The 14,129-nt window shown below is 40.1% G+C and overlaps 1 protein-coding gene across 3 annotated transcripts in view; it reads left to right on the plus strand.

The window, feature by feature from the left end:
- The first annotated feature begins 7,611 nt into the window (after positions 1-7,611).
- ENPP3 (ectonucleotide pyrophosphatase/phosphodiesterase 3) overlaps positions 7,612-14,129 on the plus strand; it is a 90,233-nt gene continuing 83,715 nt past the window's right edge. Inside the window, exons 1-2 of one of the 3 annotated variants that reach the window (XM_053592066.1) lie at positions 7,612-7,830; positions 10,968-11,043. In XM_053592066.1, the coding sequence (XP_053448041.1) occupies positions 7,753-7,830; positions 10,968-11,043 (154 nt within the window). In that variant the 5' untranslated portion in view covers positions 7,612-7,752. The remainder of the gene's footprint in view (positions 7,831-10,967; positions 11,044-14,129) is intronic. The other 2 variants (XM_053592067.1, XM_053592068.1) reach the window with 2 other exon arrangements.

The raw sequence follows: 14,129 nt of genomic DNA on the forward strand, positions 1-14,129 counted from the left end.
TGGCTTTTTATTTATTATTGTGTTCATGGTATTATACATTTAACAAACTTGTGGAATTTTTACCACAAGAGGCAGTAAAGGTTGAAAATGTAAATTAGTTTTACAGTCTCAATAAAGTTATGAACAGACAACACAGTGCATGGTGGGTGTTCAATACATAAACCAACAGGCTAGGAATATAAATAATTATTGTTAGAGTGTAGGTTCTTATTTAATATCATCTGGTGTTCATTCAAAAGTCTAAAAGGGCCAATGAGTAAACTCAAAATGATAGTTCATGTATTCTTACAAACCAATTGGGAGAATATCACATGTATGTTGGCCAGCTATCTTTCAAGTACATGTGTCTAGATGACAAATATATATTTTTTAATACTTAAATTATTTTAGTTTTTTATTTTTTGAGACAGAGTCTCACTCTGTTGCCCAGGCTAGAGTGCCATGGCATCAGCCTTGCTCACGGCAACCTCATACTCCTGAATGCAAGCAATCCTCCCTCCTCAGCTCCCAGGTAGCTGGGACTATAGTCATCTGCCACAAATACCCCACTAATTTTTCTATTTTTAGTAGAGATGGGGGTTTTGCTCTTACTCAGGCTGGACTCCTGAGCTCAATGGAGCCACCTGCCTCAGCCTCCCAGAATGGTAGGAGGTGTGAGCTGCCACGCCCTGCTATTAAGGCCTTTTTTCTGTTATCTCCAAGTAATTTTTATAATTTATTTTGATTATTTTTGTCTCTGTTATAGACTTTCTTCAAAAGTCTGAGAGTCCTTCCTTGTCTGATGATAATTTAGAGTAGGTGACTAAAGAGCTAATTGGAAATTCCAAGCATGTGGGAGGGCTTGTCATATTTGAACGTCTTCATGGGGTAGAGACATTGTTTCTTGCAGAATCCCTAAAGTTGGTATCTTCAAGTCTTTCTGTTAGGTTGGTCTGCATCAAAAGAGAAGATACTGCCAATCTCTTTTTAAATTTTTTTTATTTTAATTTTTTTGAGATGGTATCACTCTGTCACCCTAGGGTTGAATGCCCTGGCATCATCATAGCTCACGGCAACCTCAAACTCGTGGGCTTAAGCAACCCAATCTCTTATAATTAGGTAAAGTTCTGGCTGACTGGCATCCTTTTGGGAGCCAAACAAAACAAGAGGCTTGGGTTCTCAGCTGTCACTAGTCTGAGTCTTGTATCACCGTTGTTTATAGTATGATGTTCATGGCAGCCTGAGCAAACTAACATAGGCATCTTTCTAAATTCCCTTCCATAGAAACATTTATTATTTCCTCCTCTATTACCCTGGTACTTTATTAACACCACCAGTATAGCACATATTAACACTATATTACAGTTTAAAATATGTGTTTCTTCTATTAGATGAAAGTTTTTTAGAGTAGACACAGAAATTGAACATGCCTGAATTTCCACCTGGCATAAAGTTTGGGAGTTGGTGGGTGTCACTTATTATTTGTTATTCCGGATTAAATAAAAGCATCCAGAATGCTTTTGTTTCATGGACAAAACTTCCTTTGAGGTATTAGCTATTTCTGGAATGCTATATATAGAGAAGTATTTGGACCCTTACCAAGTTCTACTTAGTAATCACGTCTTCACTGAATGTCTTCTAGGAGCCAACCATGTGTGCTAAGCAGCCAAACAGGATGGCAAGTCCAAATTGACCTAGTCCCTCCCCTCATGGAGCTGACATGCCATAAGGGGGTTCCAGGGTTTTGGAAATAATTCAGTTCATACCCACTTTCAGAGAAGTAGACAGTGCATGACCTATGCCTTCTGTTTCATGGCCTGGTACTGTGGGGCTGCTCCCCTAGCCTCAGAAGGCTCAGATAGCATGATGGTTTTGGAGAGATCTCTACAAGGTGAGCCATACATGAGGTACTCTACAACTCTAGAGGCTCTAAAAACAAGAAGAACCTACAAAAATCTGGAAAATGTTTAGAAACGAAATTATTTCTGACTTTTGAAATGAATAAGAGACAAGCTCCTAGAAATCTAACATTACTGGAGCAGATTCATGCACTTGAGGCAAAGTAGGAGAACTCCTCCAGGACCCAGAGATGACTTTAGAAATGCTGATTGTTCAGTAGAAATTCATTGCTATGCTACAGGGGTCATCAAGTTTCCTGTCTTCAGATTGTTTATAAATGTTCGTCTTTGCTGCTCAGTAATGAGATTTTACTTATTCATTGCAAAAATATTGTTTCACATGCATAAGTTCTACTGAACACTGATATTAATGCATAATCATTGATTCTACTTTGTCACAGTCATAGTGACCCAGATATTTTAATTATATTTCAGTTCCAGGAACTGGGGTTCTATATACCATGCTGAGGCTTTTGCCTTATCTCCTTGTGTACAGCATTCCCTCTTGGGCCAGGCTTGCATGAATACTGTTCTCACCTAGACAGCCAGTCCTAAACTCTAACATTGGATGTCCACCTGCTGAGGATTTGCGTCTCTTCTTCCTATACCACCTGCCAACCTGGTATACTTAGCAATCTCCCTGTAATGTCTTTTGCCTTTTCCTCGTGCTGGCCCGCCTTGAAATTGAGCACCTGCCCATCTATGTCTGCTGTTATTACTTGGGGATCCCCCTTCCTTGATGGGTTCCTTCTTCCTCCTGCTATTGGACCTGGGCCTAGTGACTGCCTCATCTCCCCCTTCACAGTGTCTCGCCTCTCCAGATTCTCCCAGTCTGGTTTGTCCACTTACTACCCAAGCTCTAGCACAGGAACCGGGAAGGGCAAGTTTCTGAGACTTAAGTTGACGTTGGCAGGCCTCTGGGGCTTTTCTGTGACAAGTGGGTTTTCTGCGATTTTAGAAAATTTCTCAGAGTTCTGCAGATACTAGGACTTTCTAAAATGTGAGGAATGTTAATGACTTACATTAGTGAAGGATATAATGGCAGCTGGCTCTCAGAGTGCAAGTGTTCTAGGCCATTAAGCATTAGAATGTGCAGAGAGAAGCTTTAAAAACCAAGAAGGTACAGATTGTTTCAAAGTTGAAGTGGAAAAGAATAGGGAAGCTTCCAAGCTACAGTTAAGTTAGAAAGTGCCAGGTTCAGATCCAGGTGACATAGGCAGTCTATTCCAAAGTCTAAGTTACTTGAAGGTGCAGATTTGTCTGGTATCCAGTGCTGAGGTAAACTATTAGGTAAACTGTTAGTTTAGTTCTAAAACTTGAGAAACTCCAAAGAAATAGGAATTTAGGGTCCAGTTAGGGGAATTGCTATAGCAGAAAATATGACCAGCAGCTAGGCAACGCCATCTCCTTCATACCCACTGTACTTTACAGATAGACTCCCTGAGTAGATTCCCTCACCTCAGGGCCTAAAGGACCAAGATACGTTTTCATTATAGTGTTCAAAATTTAGTGCCTTTGAGATAATCTCGTAATCTCTAATAATTTTTTTTAAATGAAAAATTTAGTGTCCAGAGGCAATTAACTTGCAAGTGACAGCGGTGGCACTTTATCGGAGTGCTTTGTTGCTATTTCTCAGGGTTGAACGGGGAAGGGGAGATGAGGGTGAAAGACGTGAGGGGAGCAGTTCTGGCAGTGCTGGAGGAAAAGAATCACTTAGGAAACAAATAGAGCCAGAGGTGGAGGTGCCCTGGCCTACAAAACTGGTATAGAATCAAGTCACATCTTGGAGAGGACCAGGAAGCAGCAGCTGAAAGTGCAACTGGGCCATCAGAACCGGGTAAGCATTCTGGAGTCAGGGCATGTAAATGACTTTCATAAATATCAAGACAAAGACATAAAAATGAAGAAGGCATTCAGGAACCAAGAGTGTAAATCCTCATAGTCCAGAGAAGGGGGAGAGACCAGATATGAAGCAAAGTCTTAAAAACAAGGAACAGTATGAAATGATGTTCAAAGAGGATATAAATTAGATTTCTCCAGAAAAATAGAATCAGCAGAGAGAGACAGAGACAGAGAGAGATGAAAGAAGGGAAAAGGAGGAGAGAAAGAGAGGAAGGGAAGAAGTTTGTATCTAGGAATTGGCTCCTGTAGTTGTTTGTGGGGGGTGGCAGGTCAAAAATTCGTAGCAAAGGGCAGGCTGGCAGGCTGGAAACCGGAGGCAGAATTTCTTCTCTGGTAAACCTGTTTTTGCTCTTAAGGACTCTACTGACTGGATGAGGCCTACTCACCTTATCAAAGATAATCTTCTTTTTTAAAAAGTGAACCAATTATATAGTCGTCGTAACCACATCTGTAAAATATCACAGGAACTCCCCAGCTTACATTTGATTAAGGAACTGGGCACTGTAGCCTACCCAAGCTGATACATGAAAGCAACCACCACAGAGGGGAAGGACAGGAGCAGCTCTGGGAACCAGAGTGAAATCAGAGTGGGTAGAATGACCTGCGGGCAAACTGGCAATCAGAAACCCATAAAAATGGAAGGCACATATCAAATGATTGGGCAAACAGATTCCAGGGATTCTCTGATTTTGAGACAAATTGTGATGTAGGCTTGATCTTTGTTTCTATCAAATCAGTTATGCTATGACAACAAAATGCTCTGAAGTAGCCCCCTGGTGGTATCTCACTTCTAAGGTTTCAGTAACCAGTGGAATCTTGTGGAAGTAACTGAGCCCCTGGGGTGTGTCTTCTGACTTTATCTGTAACATTTGCCAATTTGATTAGAATACTTAAGGAATGTTTACATTTTCTTTAAGAAAAGAATTTGAAAGTAAGTATATAGACTGACCTATGCTATATACAAAATCATGGAAGAAGGCCGGGCGAGGTGGCTCATGCCTGTAATCCTATCACCTGGGAGGCTGAAGTGGGTGGATTGTCTGATCTCCTCAGTTAGAGACCAGGCTGAGCCAGAGCAAGACTTCCAGGGCGTTGTGGCGGGCTCCTATAGTCCCAGCTACTTGGGAGGCTGAGGCAAGAGAATGGCTTGAGCCCAAGAGTTAGAGGTTGCTGTGAGCTATGACCCCACGGCACTGTACCAAGGGTGACAAGGTAAGACTCTGTTTCAAAAAACAAACAAAAAAGAATCACCTGAAGGGATATTTAAAAAATGTTGCTGCTTTAGGCCAAACTATGGAAGATAATTCAAATGAAATGGAATCTGTACTTAAGAATTTAAAATATCAAATTCAAATAAAACCAAAAATAGTGCTTCTAAATTCACCCAATACAGTAAATTGTGTGCTAAAAATATCAAAAATGGGGGCGGTGCCTGTGGCTCAAAGGAGTAGGGCACCGGCCCCATGTGCTGGAGGTGGTGGGTTCAAACCCAACCCAGGCCAAAAAAAAAAAAAAAAAAAAGTAAATATATTCAAAAATGTTTTTATTTTTGATTTTAAAACACCTGAAAGTCCACGCAGTTCTGAGAAAGTCTGCAAGCCCCTGGATTTGATGCTTTCTATGGTGTCTTTTAGTTCTAGAATTAATTCCCTCTGAATCAGCTCCTAATGCCCGTGCTTCCACTGGGTAGGCCTGGGGTGGGAATTGAAGTGGGCAGTATACAGGGACAAAAGGTGATTGAAAAGCCTCAGAGAGGCTCGGCGCCTGTGGCTCAAGTGGCTAAGACACAAGCCACATACACCTGAGCTGGTTCGAATCCAGCCTGGGCCAGCCAAACAACAATGACGGCTGCAACCAAAAAATAGGTGGGCGTTGTGGCGGGCGCCTGTAGTCCCAGCTACTTGGGAGGTGGAGGCAGGAGAATCGCTTGAGCCCAGGAGTTAGAGGTTGCTGTGAGCTGTGACTACAGCACTCTACCCAGGGTGACAGCTTGAGGCTCTGTCTCCAAAAAAAAAAAAAAAAAGAGTGTGTAGGGCGCCGGCCCCATATGCCGAGGGTGGCAGGTTCGAACCTGGCCCTGGCCAAACTGCAACAAAAAATAGCCGGGCGTTGTGGCAGGCACTTGTGGTCCCAGCTGCTTGAGAGGCTGAGGCAGGAGAATCACCTGAGCCCAGGAGTTGGGGGTTACTGTAAGCTGTGACGCCATGGCACTCTACTGAGGGCGACATAGTGAGACTCTGTCTCTAAAAAAAAAAAAAGAAAAGCCTCGGACAAATCCTCAAAGGCATAAAACCAAACATGGTTCCCATGTGGCAGACTTTTTCTTAAGAGAGCAGGCTTCAGTAACAGAAAAAGAGATTTAGACATGATTTTCAGAAATACCCTTAACCTTCAGGAATCACTGTATATTAGAATAGATTCTTTTCATATTTTCTTCCACTGTTTTTAGAGATGGAGGAGTTTAGAGTAGTGCTTTTCTAAAAGATGTACCATAGCTTACAGAATTTTTATATTCTTTACATTAGAGATGCGTTCTCAAGCTTTCTTTGACCAAGGAAATTATTTTAGGGCCGATGTTCCATGGAACCACACTTTGAGAATCACTGGCTTAGGGTCATTGAAACTGGAAGAAATTAGTGCCCCCCCCCCCCATTTGCTATGAATCTCTTTGGTCACACTATTATTAATTTAGTTTCTTTCATCATAATCCCGTGACCCCTTCTCAACATGGAGTATATATATTAGAAAGTCTGTATGTGTATATAAATAAGGAAAAAATGAACATGACTTAAATTATGAACACTGTAAAATGCAAGATATAATCACCACAGATTTTAAGTACTCAACCTCAATAAAAACAGGTGCATATAATTTAAAAAATAATAATTACCACATAATTAAGTACTTTATATTGGCCCAGTAATTGCAGAATTCCTAAAAATGTTTCAAAGCACTTTTTCTTTCTTCCCTTTTTTGAGGCAGAGTCTCTCTCTGTTATCCAGCCAGAGAGCAGTGGTGTCATAACTCACAGCAATCTCAAAGTCCTGGGCTCAAGGGATCCTCCTGCCTCAGCCCCTCCAGTAGGTGGAACTACAGGCATATGCCACTGCACATGGCAAATTTTTCTATTTTTAATAGAAATGGGGTCTGCTCTTTGCCTAGGCTGGTCTCAAATTCCTGAGCTCAAGCCATCCTCCCATCTCACCCTCCCAGAGTGCTAGAGTTAATAGGCATGAGTCATCGAGCAGAGCCCCAAAGTCCTTTTTTATTTTTTATTTTATTTTATTTTTTTGAGACAGAGTCTCAGTTTATCACCCTTGGTAGAGTGCCGTGGCATCACAGCTTATAGCTCCCAGCAACCTCAAACTCTTGGGCTTAAGTGATTCTCTTGCCTCAGCCTCCCAAGCAGCTGGGACTACAGGCGTCTGCCACAATGCCTGGCTATTTTTTTGTTGTTATTGTTGTAGTTGTCATTGTTGTTTGGCAGCCGGACAGCCCTGGTGTATGTGGCCGATGCCCTAACCACTGAGCGACAGGTGCCAAGCCCCAAAGTCCTTTTTTAATACGTTGGTTTTCAACTGTGGTACAAAGTTTACGTAAAAAGTAAGATCTCCCTAAAATCTGTAACAAAACTTCTTGTTTGGGGTTATTTAAAGAAGAAATAATCAGATTGTATTAAAATTTGATTATTGAATTGTTGTCATTTTGTATCTTGATTAGCATGTAATATAAACTAGGGGGGGAAAGCAACAGTTGTTTGAATACACTGGAAATGAACCTTAACCTTTTGATACTATTGTTATTACAACATTTTTCCTCTATCTAGATTGCCCAATCACTAAAGAGCTGTGATCTTCCCAAACATTTAAAAGTCAGGCACAGGTTTGTAACTGGTAAAAGTTTGTCTTTGCCAGACTCTAAGAAAGCAGCACCACTCATTCTGATAAAACAAGTCTATGCAGCTGCCAGAACAATGGAATCTATGCTGACTTTGTCAACAGAAGAACCTGTTAAGAAGAACACTCTTAAGAAGTATAAAATCATTTGTGTTGTAAGTACAATTCTTAACTTTACCTTTCTAGCTTTGTGACAAATGTTAAAAGTATGATTCTTCATTTATATTTCTTTGTGTTATTACTGAAATGTAAAATTTCCAGTAACTGTATTCAGTTTTATCCTTTATGACAATTCTAATGCAAATGAACATTTTAACTCATCATTTACAAGTAAAAAATTCGAGTAACAAATTAACATGGGATTAATCTAAAACATTGGAATTTATGAAAACACTTTGCAACACTGATTTTTTTAGTGTGATTATAATTATCTTCCAATTCACTTTTTATTGCATTAAATATTTTAAAACCAGAGTGAGAAATTAAAATCACTGTATTTTATGATATATTTTTTCCAAACTATTAATGTTGTCCTATTTTACTTTACTCCTGGAGATAATCTCTTTCCGCTGTTTTCTTTTTCTTGCCCTTTTATGTGGTAAGATCTCCTCTGTTGCACCCCCTAACCTTGGAAAAAACTCAAAAAAAATTATTTTTTTTCCTTTCATGATCAAATTTTAGGGAAAATGAGGCTGCCTACACTGCCTGTGTTTTCTCAGCTCCCAACCATTTCTTATGCTGTGGCTTTTTTTCTACTGTACTAAAGTCCGCCTCCCCACTCTGCCCCCCAGCAATTACATCTTCTCCCCACCCCAACCCCCCCACCCCTGTCCTTCGCGCTTGAGTGGCCCTAACAACAATCACGGATATTGTTGAGTACTTGCCACTGAAATTCTCATTTTTTATGACTTTTCCCTTTATCTGCATTCTTGGCCATTTTATCTTTCTTCTCATGCCAAATTACCATATAAGCTTATCTAAATTCTATCTAAAGATCTTTACTTTCAGCAAGCTCATCTTCTCCAGTGGTTTTAGGAATAATATTCCTTATCAAGAATTTCAAGTAACCTACTAGTTTTGACATTTTACTGAGTCTCTGTCATGCAATTATTTTCTTTTAACTTTTAAAAATATTAATTTTAGTGACAGGGTCTCACGGTGTTGCCCAGGCTGATCTCAAACTTCTATTCTTTGAGTCCGTGAGACTACAGGCACTCATCACTGGGCCCCACCTGCTTCCTGGATTCTCACGTAGTACCTTAAGCCAAAACCAATTGCATTATTTTTTTGCCTCTAACTTGTTGCAGCTTTTGTTAAATTCCCTACTTGAGTTAATGTCACCATCTGTCTGCTCTGGCTCTCCAGCATTATTTCAAGCAGTAAATGAAACAATATATAAAAGCTCTGGGCTCCTTAAAGTAAGCCTTTGGTATGTCCTATTTCCTCTTTTTCTTCTGGGAATTTTAGAGAGCTCTTCGTCATTGTTATGCTACTTAGCATTTTATGCTACCTTGTCAATTAGGGAAGTTCTAAAATCCTTAGGAGAACAATTTATGCATATTTTCCTTTTTTGTGTCCTAGTGGTTTTTTAGTACATATAATGGAGGTCAATATTTTAAAATCATTATTTCAGAAGTACTCTAATGCTTTCAAATTTTGACTGATGTTTCATTTACAAGATGTAAAGGTATCTACTATGTTTTAAGTACTCTTTATTCAGCCACACTAAAGCCAAATGTTGAGTTCTCAGTGAGTTTTGGAATCCAGAGTATTCTTCCCATTTTATGCACAGCAAAAGGTAGTTTTAGATGCAAGTGCACCCCAATATAAAGAAGCTTTCTCAGAATTACATCTTAAAGTTAATGATTATAAGAGGTCAAAAGTGAATCTCTTACAGAATCAGGAAACAAGCCATTAATACATGTAACAAATACAAATCGTGAGGAAACAGTGCTAGCATCCTAAGGACAACTCCATGTTGTTGATTTTTCCAGCAAGTTTGAAGGATGAAAGTACCAAAGATAAGATGTAAACCAAAATTTGTAAATCTATGGTAGATGAGGTTTGCCCTAAGAAGTTCGCTAGTGTTATTTTGCTGCAGTCGTCCTAGGACTGGTTGCCTGTGGTTGGTGAGCAACAGACCAGGGGCCAGCTGCCAATGGTGTCATTTAACACATACTTATACTCACTTTCTCCTCTCCAATCTCTCCACTACATACAGTCACACTGAAATTTTTGGTCCTTGGGCTAACGTTGAGACCTCCTAATACTTGGAGGCCTTATATTACTGTTTTCTCAGTATTTTAACATTTTCCCAGTCACTGAATTTACTTCCATTGTGAAAGTTCGATGTGATTTTCCAGTTGTCCCTCAGAATGAAAAGAACCCTCCTCCCAAATCAATTGTTTATGTAGTTCTTAATCATCTATGCAAAACTGATTTTCTGTTTTTTCTTTTGTCAAAGTTATTATTTGTATTTTAAACTATAACAAAGTTTATTGTAGAATATTTTCCTAAGTAATTGCTGTGTCTGTTGCCATTTCTGACAACATACAGTATTCCAGCCTGATCATAAGCATGCTTATCTGAGGACTTCGGGGATGAGGACAGAGGGCAGTGAGAATTCCTTTTAATTATCTCATGGCTTAATCTAATCTCAGCATAAAGTCCTTTACACGGAAGAACTCTGTCAGCAGAGTGCTGATGAATGATACAAACAATCTCTGGTCAAGCAGTTTCCAAGTTACCCTAAATCATTTGTATGAGCTGGAAATATAAAGTAGATTACTTGCCAGTTAATTAATTGGATATTATATTTTAACATATATTATATATTCTTACTATCCTCTGATGCAGAAGGAAAAAACCCAATCCTACTCCCTAGAAATAAGGCAGTTAAAGATTTCACTGTCCTGGAATGCTTTTTGGTAAATAATCTCCAGATTTGGTGCCTCATTAAAAAAAAAGAAAAAAAATTGGCAGGCAAAGTGATTTCACGGTTTTAATTTTTACTTTAATTCAATTTGGGATTAAACTCATTGCATTTGAATGGTGAATGTATTTGAATTCGAAGATCTGTAATAAATGGTATTTTAAAATTCTTTCCAAACCTTCTCTCTTATTTTCAGACATTAAATAAAGTAACACATCTCTGTCGTTGTTAGATCTGGGATGCCACCTAACTAGCTTGCCCTGGGTACTTAGAGAAGGTACTCAGAGAGGTTGGGTTTATTTGTATCCTTGTATAAAATTTTTAAAATTGTAAAGGTTACTTTTCCTTTTCTTGTAATAGGTTCTTCTTGCTTTGTTGGTGACTGTGTCACTTTCCTTAGGCCTGGGACTTGGACTCAGGAAACCAGAAAAGCAAGGTACACCCCTCAGCCTTTTCTCAGAACATGGTCTTATTTCTTCTTTCTCCTGGCTTTTATTAAAATGTGTCTCCCTCCCAACCCCCCTCCCCCCCCACTTCATGCAGTTCTCTCCTAGGCTTCTCCCTCTCCCACAGCCCCACTTATCAGGAGCCCACCCCTGTGCTCGGCATTTTCTACTGTCCATTTCTTGACAAAGTCATTTCTGGACTTTTCCCTTTTACCCTTATACCAACACCCATGTTCCTTTGAGACTCATTATCTTTCTGGTATTTTTCTTTGCCCTTCCTCAGCTTTGTAGAGGACTTTGACAACTGGATCACACTTTCCATCCCAGATCCTGCTATAATTATCGACATCTGATGATGAAATGTCTAGACCTTGAAAGTCTTGGTTACACTACTCCTGTGACCTTGACCTTCCACCACCTACCACCTTGATGCATATTAATACTGCTCCATCTCTGACATCTCAGTATTTCTTGGTTAGACAGTGCCCCAAACTTAAAAAATAGTACATAATAAAGGCTCCAAATGTTTGTTTTTATCATAAGAAGCAAAGAAAAATAGGAGAAACATGCCCCCAATACAAAAACACTTCTATATCCTTTTTGCCATTTCCCATTAGTACAAATAGTAATATACTATACACAATTGACTATATAAAAAGGATTTTTTCCCTTTTTATGTATTGATGTGATCCTTTTACCAAGGTGAAGTACGTGGCCAGGTTGTTAGTTCATTCATGGCCCTTTTCAACTTGACTAATGACTTCTAGTTTGACGGGGAGTGTCTAAAAACACAGTAAAACTAAAAAAGTGAAGATTAGTTGGAAACAATTCTGCCTTCTCTTGGTCATTTTGCTGTTGTGTTTCTGAGCCAGGGTGCTCTCCTGGACCTCAGGAATGTTGGCAGGCTATGTTAGTGATATTATTCTGAGGTTCCTGCATGCAAATGGGCATCCTTTCTTGACTATTTTAAGCTCCAAATCACAGAAATTGATTGCAAAAGGCATAAATCTCTGGACAAAACCTCCTATTGTTCCATCCAGCTCTTCTACTCCTTTTGTACATTAATACATTTCCTGGTTGGCTTGCCAGATTGTTTTTCCTCGTTCTCTTCCTTTTAGCTCTATCAGTCTAATAGGCTGATAGGGAATGTGGCCTCCCTCCCTTCCCCCTCCCTCCCAGAGTGTGGTATTTGCCTCCCTATCACTTTCATCCCATTTATTCCTCATTCTTCCATCACCTCTGTTCTCCGAAACCCCAACCTTGGGCCATTCTCATCAATCTCCACTCCAGTTAACCCACCCTGCATAGAAAATATATGTGTTTTTTCTAATGTGTGGTTTTAAAGTTTGTGTATATTCTTACAAATTTACTGTCTTGTGTGTACATAGTTTTTACTTATTCTTCAAAAATTGACGCTGACTTTGCGTGTGGTACTATTATAATTAATTACTGGGATACAGTGGTGAAGAGAACAGACACAAATCTTTCCAGCAGTTTACATTCTAGCATGGAAGACAGACAGCAAAAACATAAATGAGAAAAACTATAAATCATACGATATGGAAAGTGCTAAAGAGGAAATAAAGCCAAAAAGGAGAATATGAAATTTTGAATCAGAATGGGGTGTGTGTGTGTGTGTGTGTGAGAAATACTTTTATGTGAAGAGTAAAGGAATAGCAGGTGCAAAGGCCTACGGCAGGAGGTTGCCCAGCTGCTCCGTCTACAGCATAACAAGGAGGCATGAGCTACAACTAAGAGGACTAGAGGGAAGTAGTCGTAAAATGAGATGGGCCAGGTGAAGAGAAGCCAGATGTTGTAGGAATCGGTCTGTCAAAGTTGGTGTGTTTGGCTTTCTTCTGAGTGGTGATTTGAGGGTTTGCACAAAGGGATGGTATGCTCTGGTTTGCTTTTTGACAGCATCCCTAGGGCTGCTGCCTTATGAACAGACGGCAGAGCAAGAGCAAAATAGACTAATGTGGAGATTACTGCTATAATATGGACAAGTCTTCTGTCTTGGTCCAGGTTGGCAGGATTGTAACTGGTAAAAAGTACTTGGATCCTGGATTTATATTAATGTGGTATATGGATTGTTTTTGGTGGTACATAGATTTTTTTTTTTTTTTTGAGACAGAGTCTCACTCTGTCACCCTGGGTAGAGTGCCATGGCAGCATAGCTCACAGCAACCTCAAACTCTTGGGCTTAAGCGATCCCCTTGCCTCAGCCTCCTGAGTAGCTGGGACTACAGGCACCTGCCACTATGCCGGCTAGTTTTTCTATTGTTAGTAGAGACTTGTCTCATTCTTGTCAGGCTGGTCTCAAACTCCTGAGCTCAAGCAATCCACCTGCTTCCACCGCCCAGAGGGCTAGGATTATAGGCATGAGTCACCTCTCCTGGCCTATATATAGATTTTATTGACAGATTAGGTATGAGGTGAGAAAGAGAGGCATCAAGAATGACCCCAAGAATTTTGGTGTGAACATGTGGAAATATGAAACATCCAGAATTGAGATGGGGAAGACTGTTGACAAGAGCTAGTTTAGGGGAAAAATATCAGGAGCTCAGTTGTAGACATGTTAAATTTGAAATACCTGCTAGATGTTGACATGAAGAAGTCATGGAGGTGGTTGAACATATAAGGCTGGCTTCAGAGGTGAGGTCCAGCCCTGGCATACACTGTGGTGGCTGCCAGCATCATATGTAGGATTTAAATCCACGTGACTAGCATACACTAACCTTAAAGAATTGGGGAGATGAGAGGAAGAAACATGTAAGACTGGAAAGGGGTGGCCGGGATTTAAGAGGAAAGCTAGTGCTGTGACATCATAGCTCACAACAACCTCACATTTCTGGGCTCAAGTGATCTTCTGCCTCAGCCTCCCTAGTAGCTGGGACTACAGGTGCCCACCACAATGCCTAGCTGTTTTTTAGAGACAGGGTCTCGCTCTTGCTCAGGCTGGTCTTCAACTCATCCTGTGTTTCTTTTAAATCTCTTTTTTCTTGTTTCACATCCTCATTTTGTTAAAGAATATCCTGGATAACTTCCTAAACTAGGATGCATGAGAGTCCTTGCCTAT

Source organism: Nycticebus coucang, chromosome 5 (genome assembly GCF_027406575.1).
Source record: "Nycticebus coucang isolate mNycCou1 chromosome 5, mNycCou1.pri, whole genome shotgun sequence".
NCBI lineage: Eukaryota > Metazoa > Chordata > Mammalia > Primates > Lorisidae > Nycticebus > Nycticebus coucang.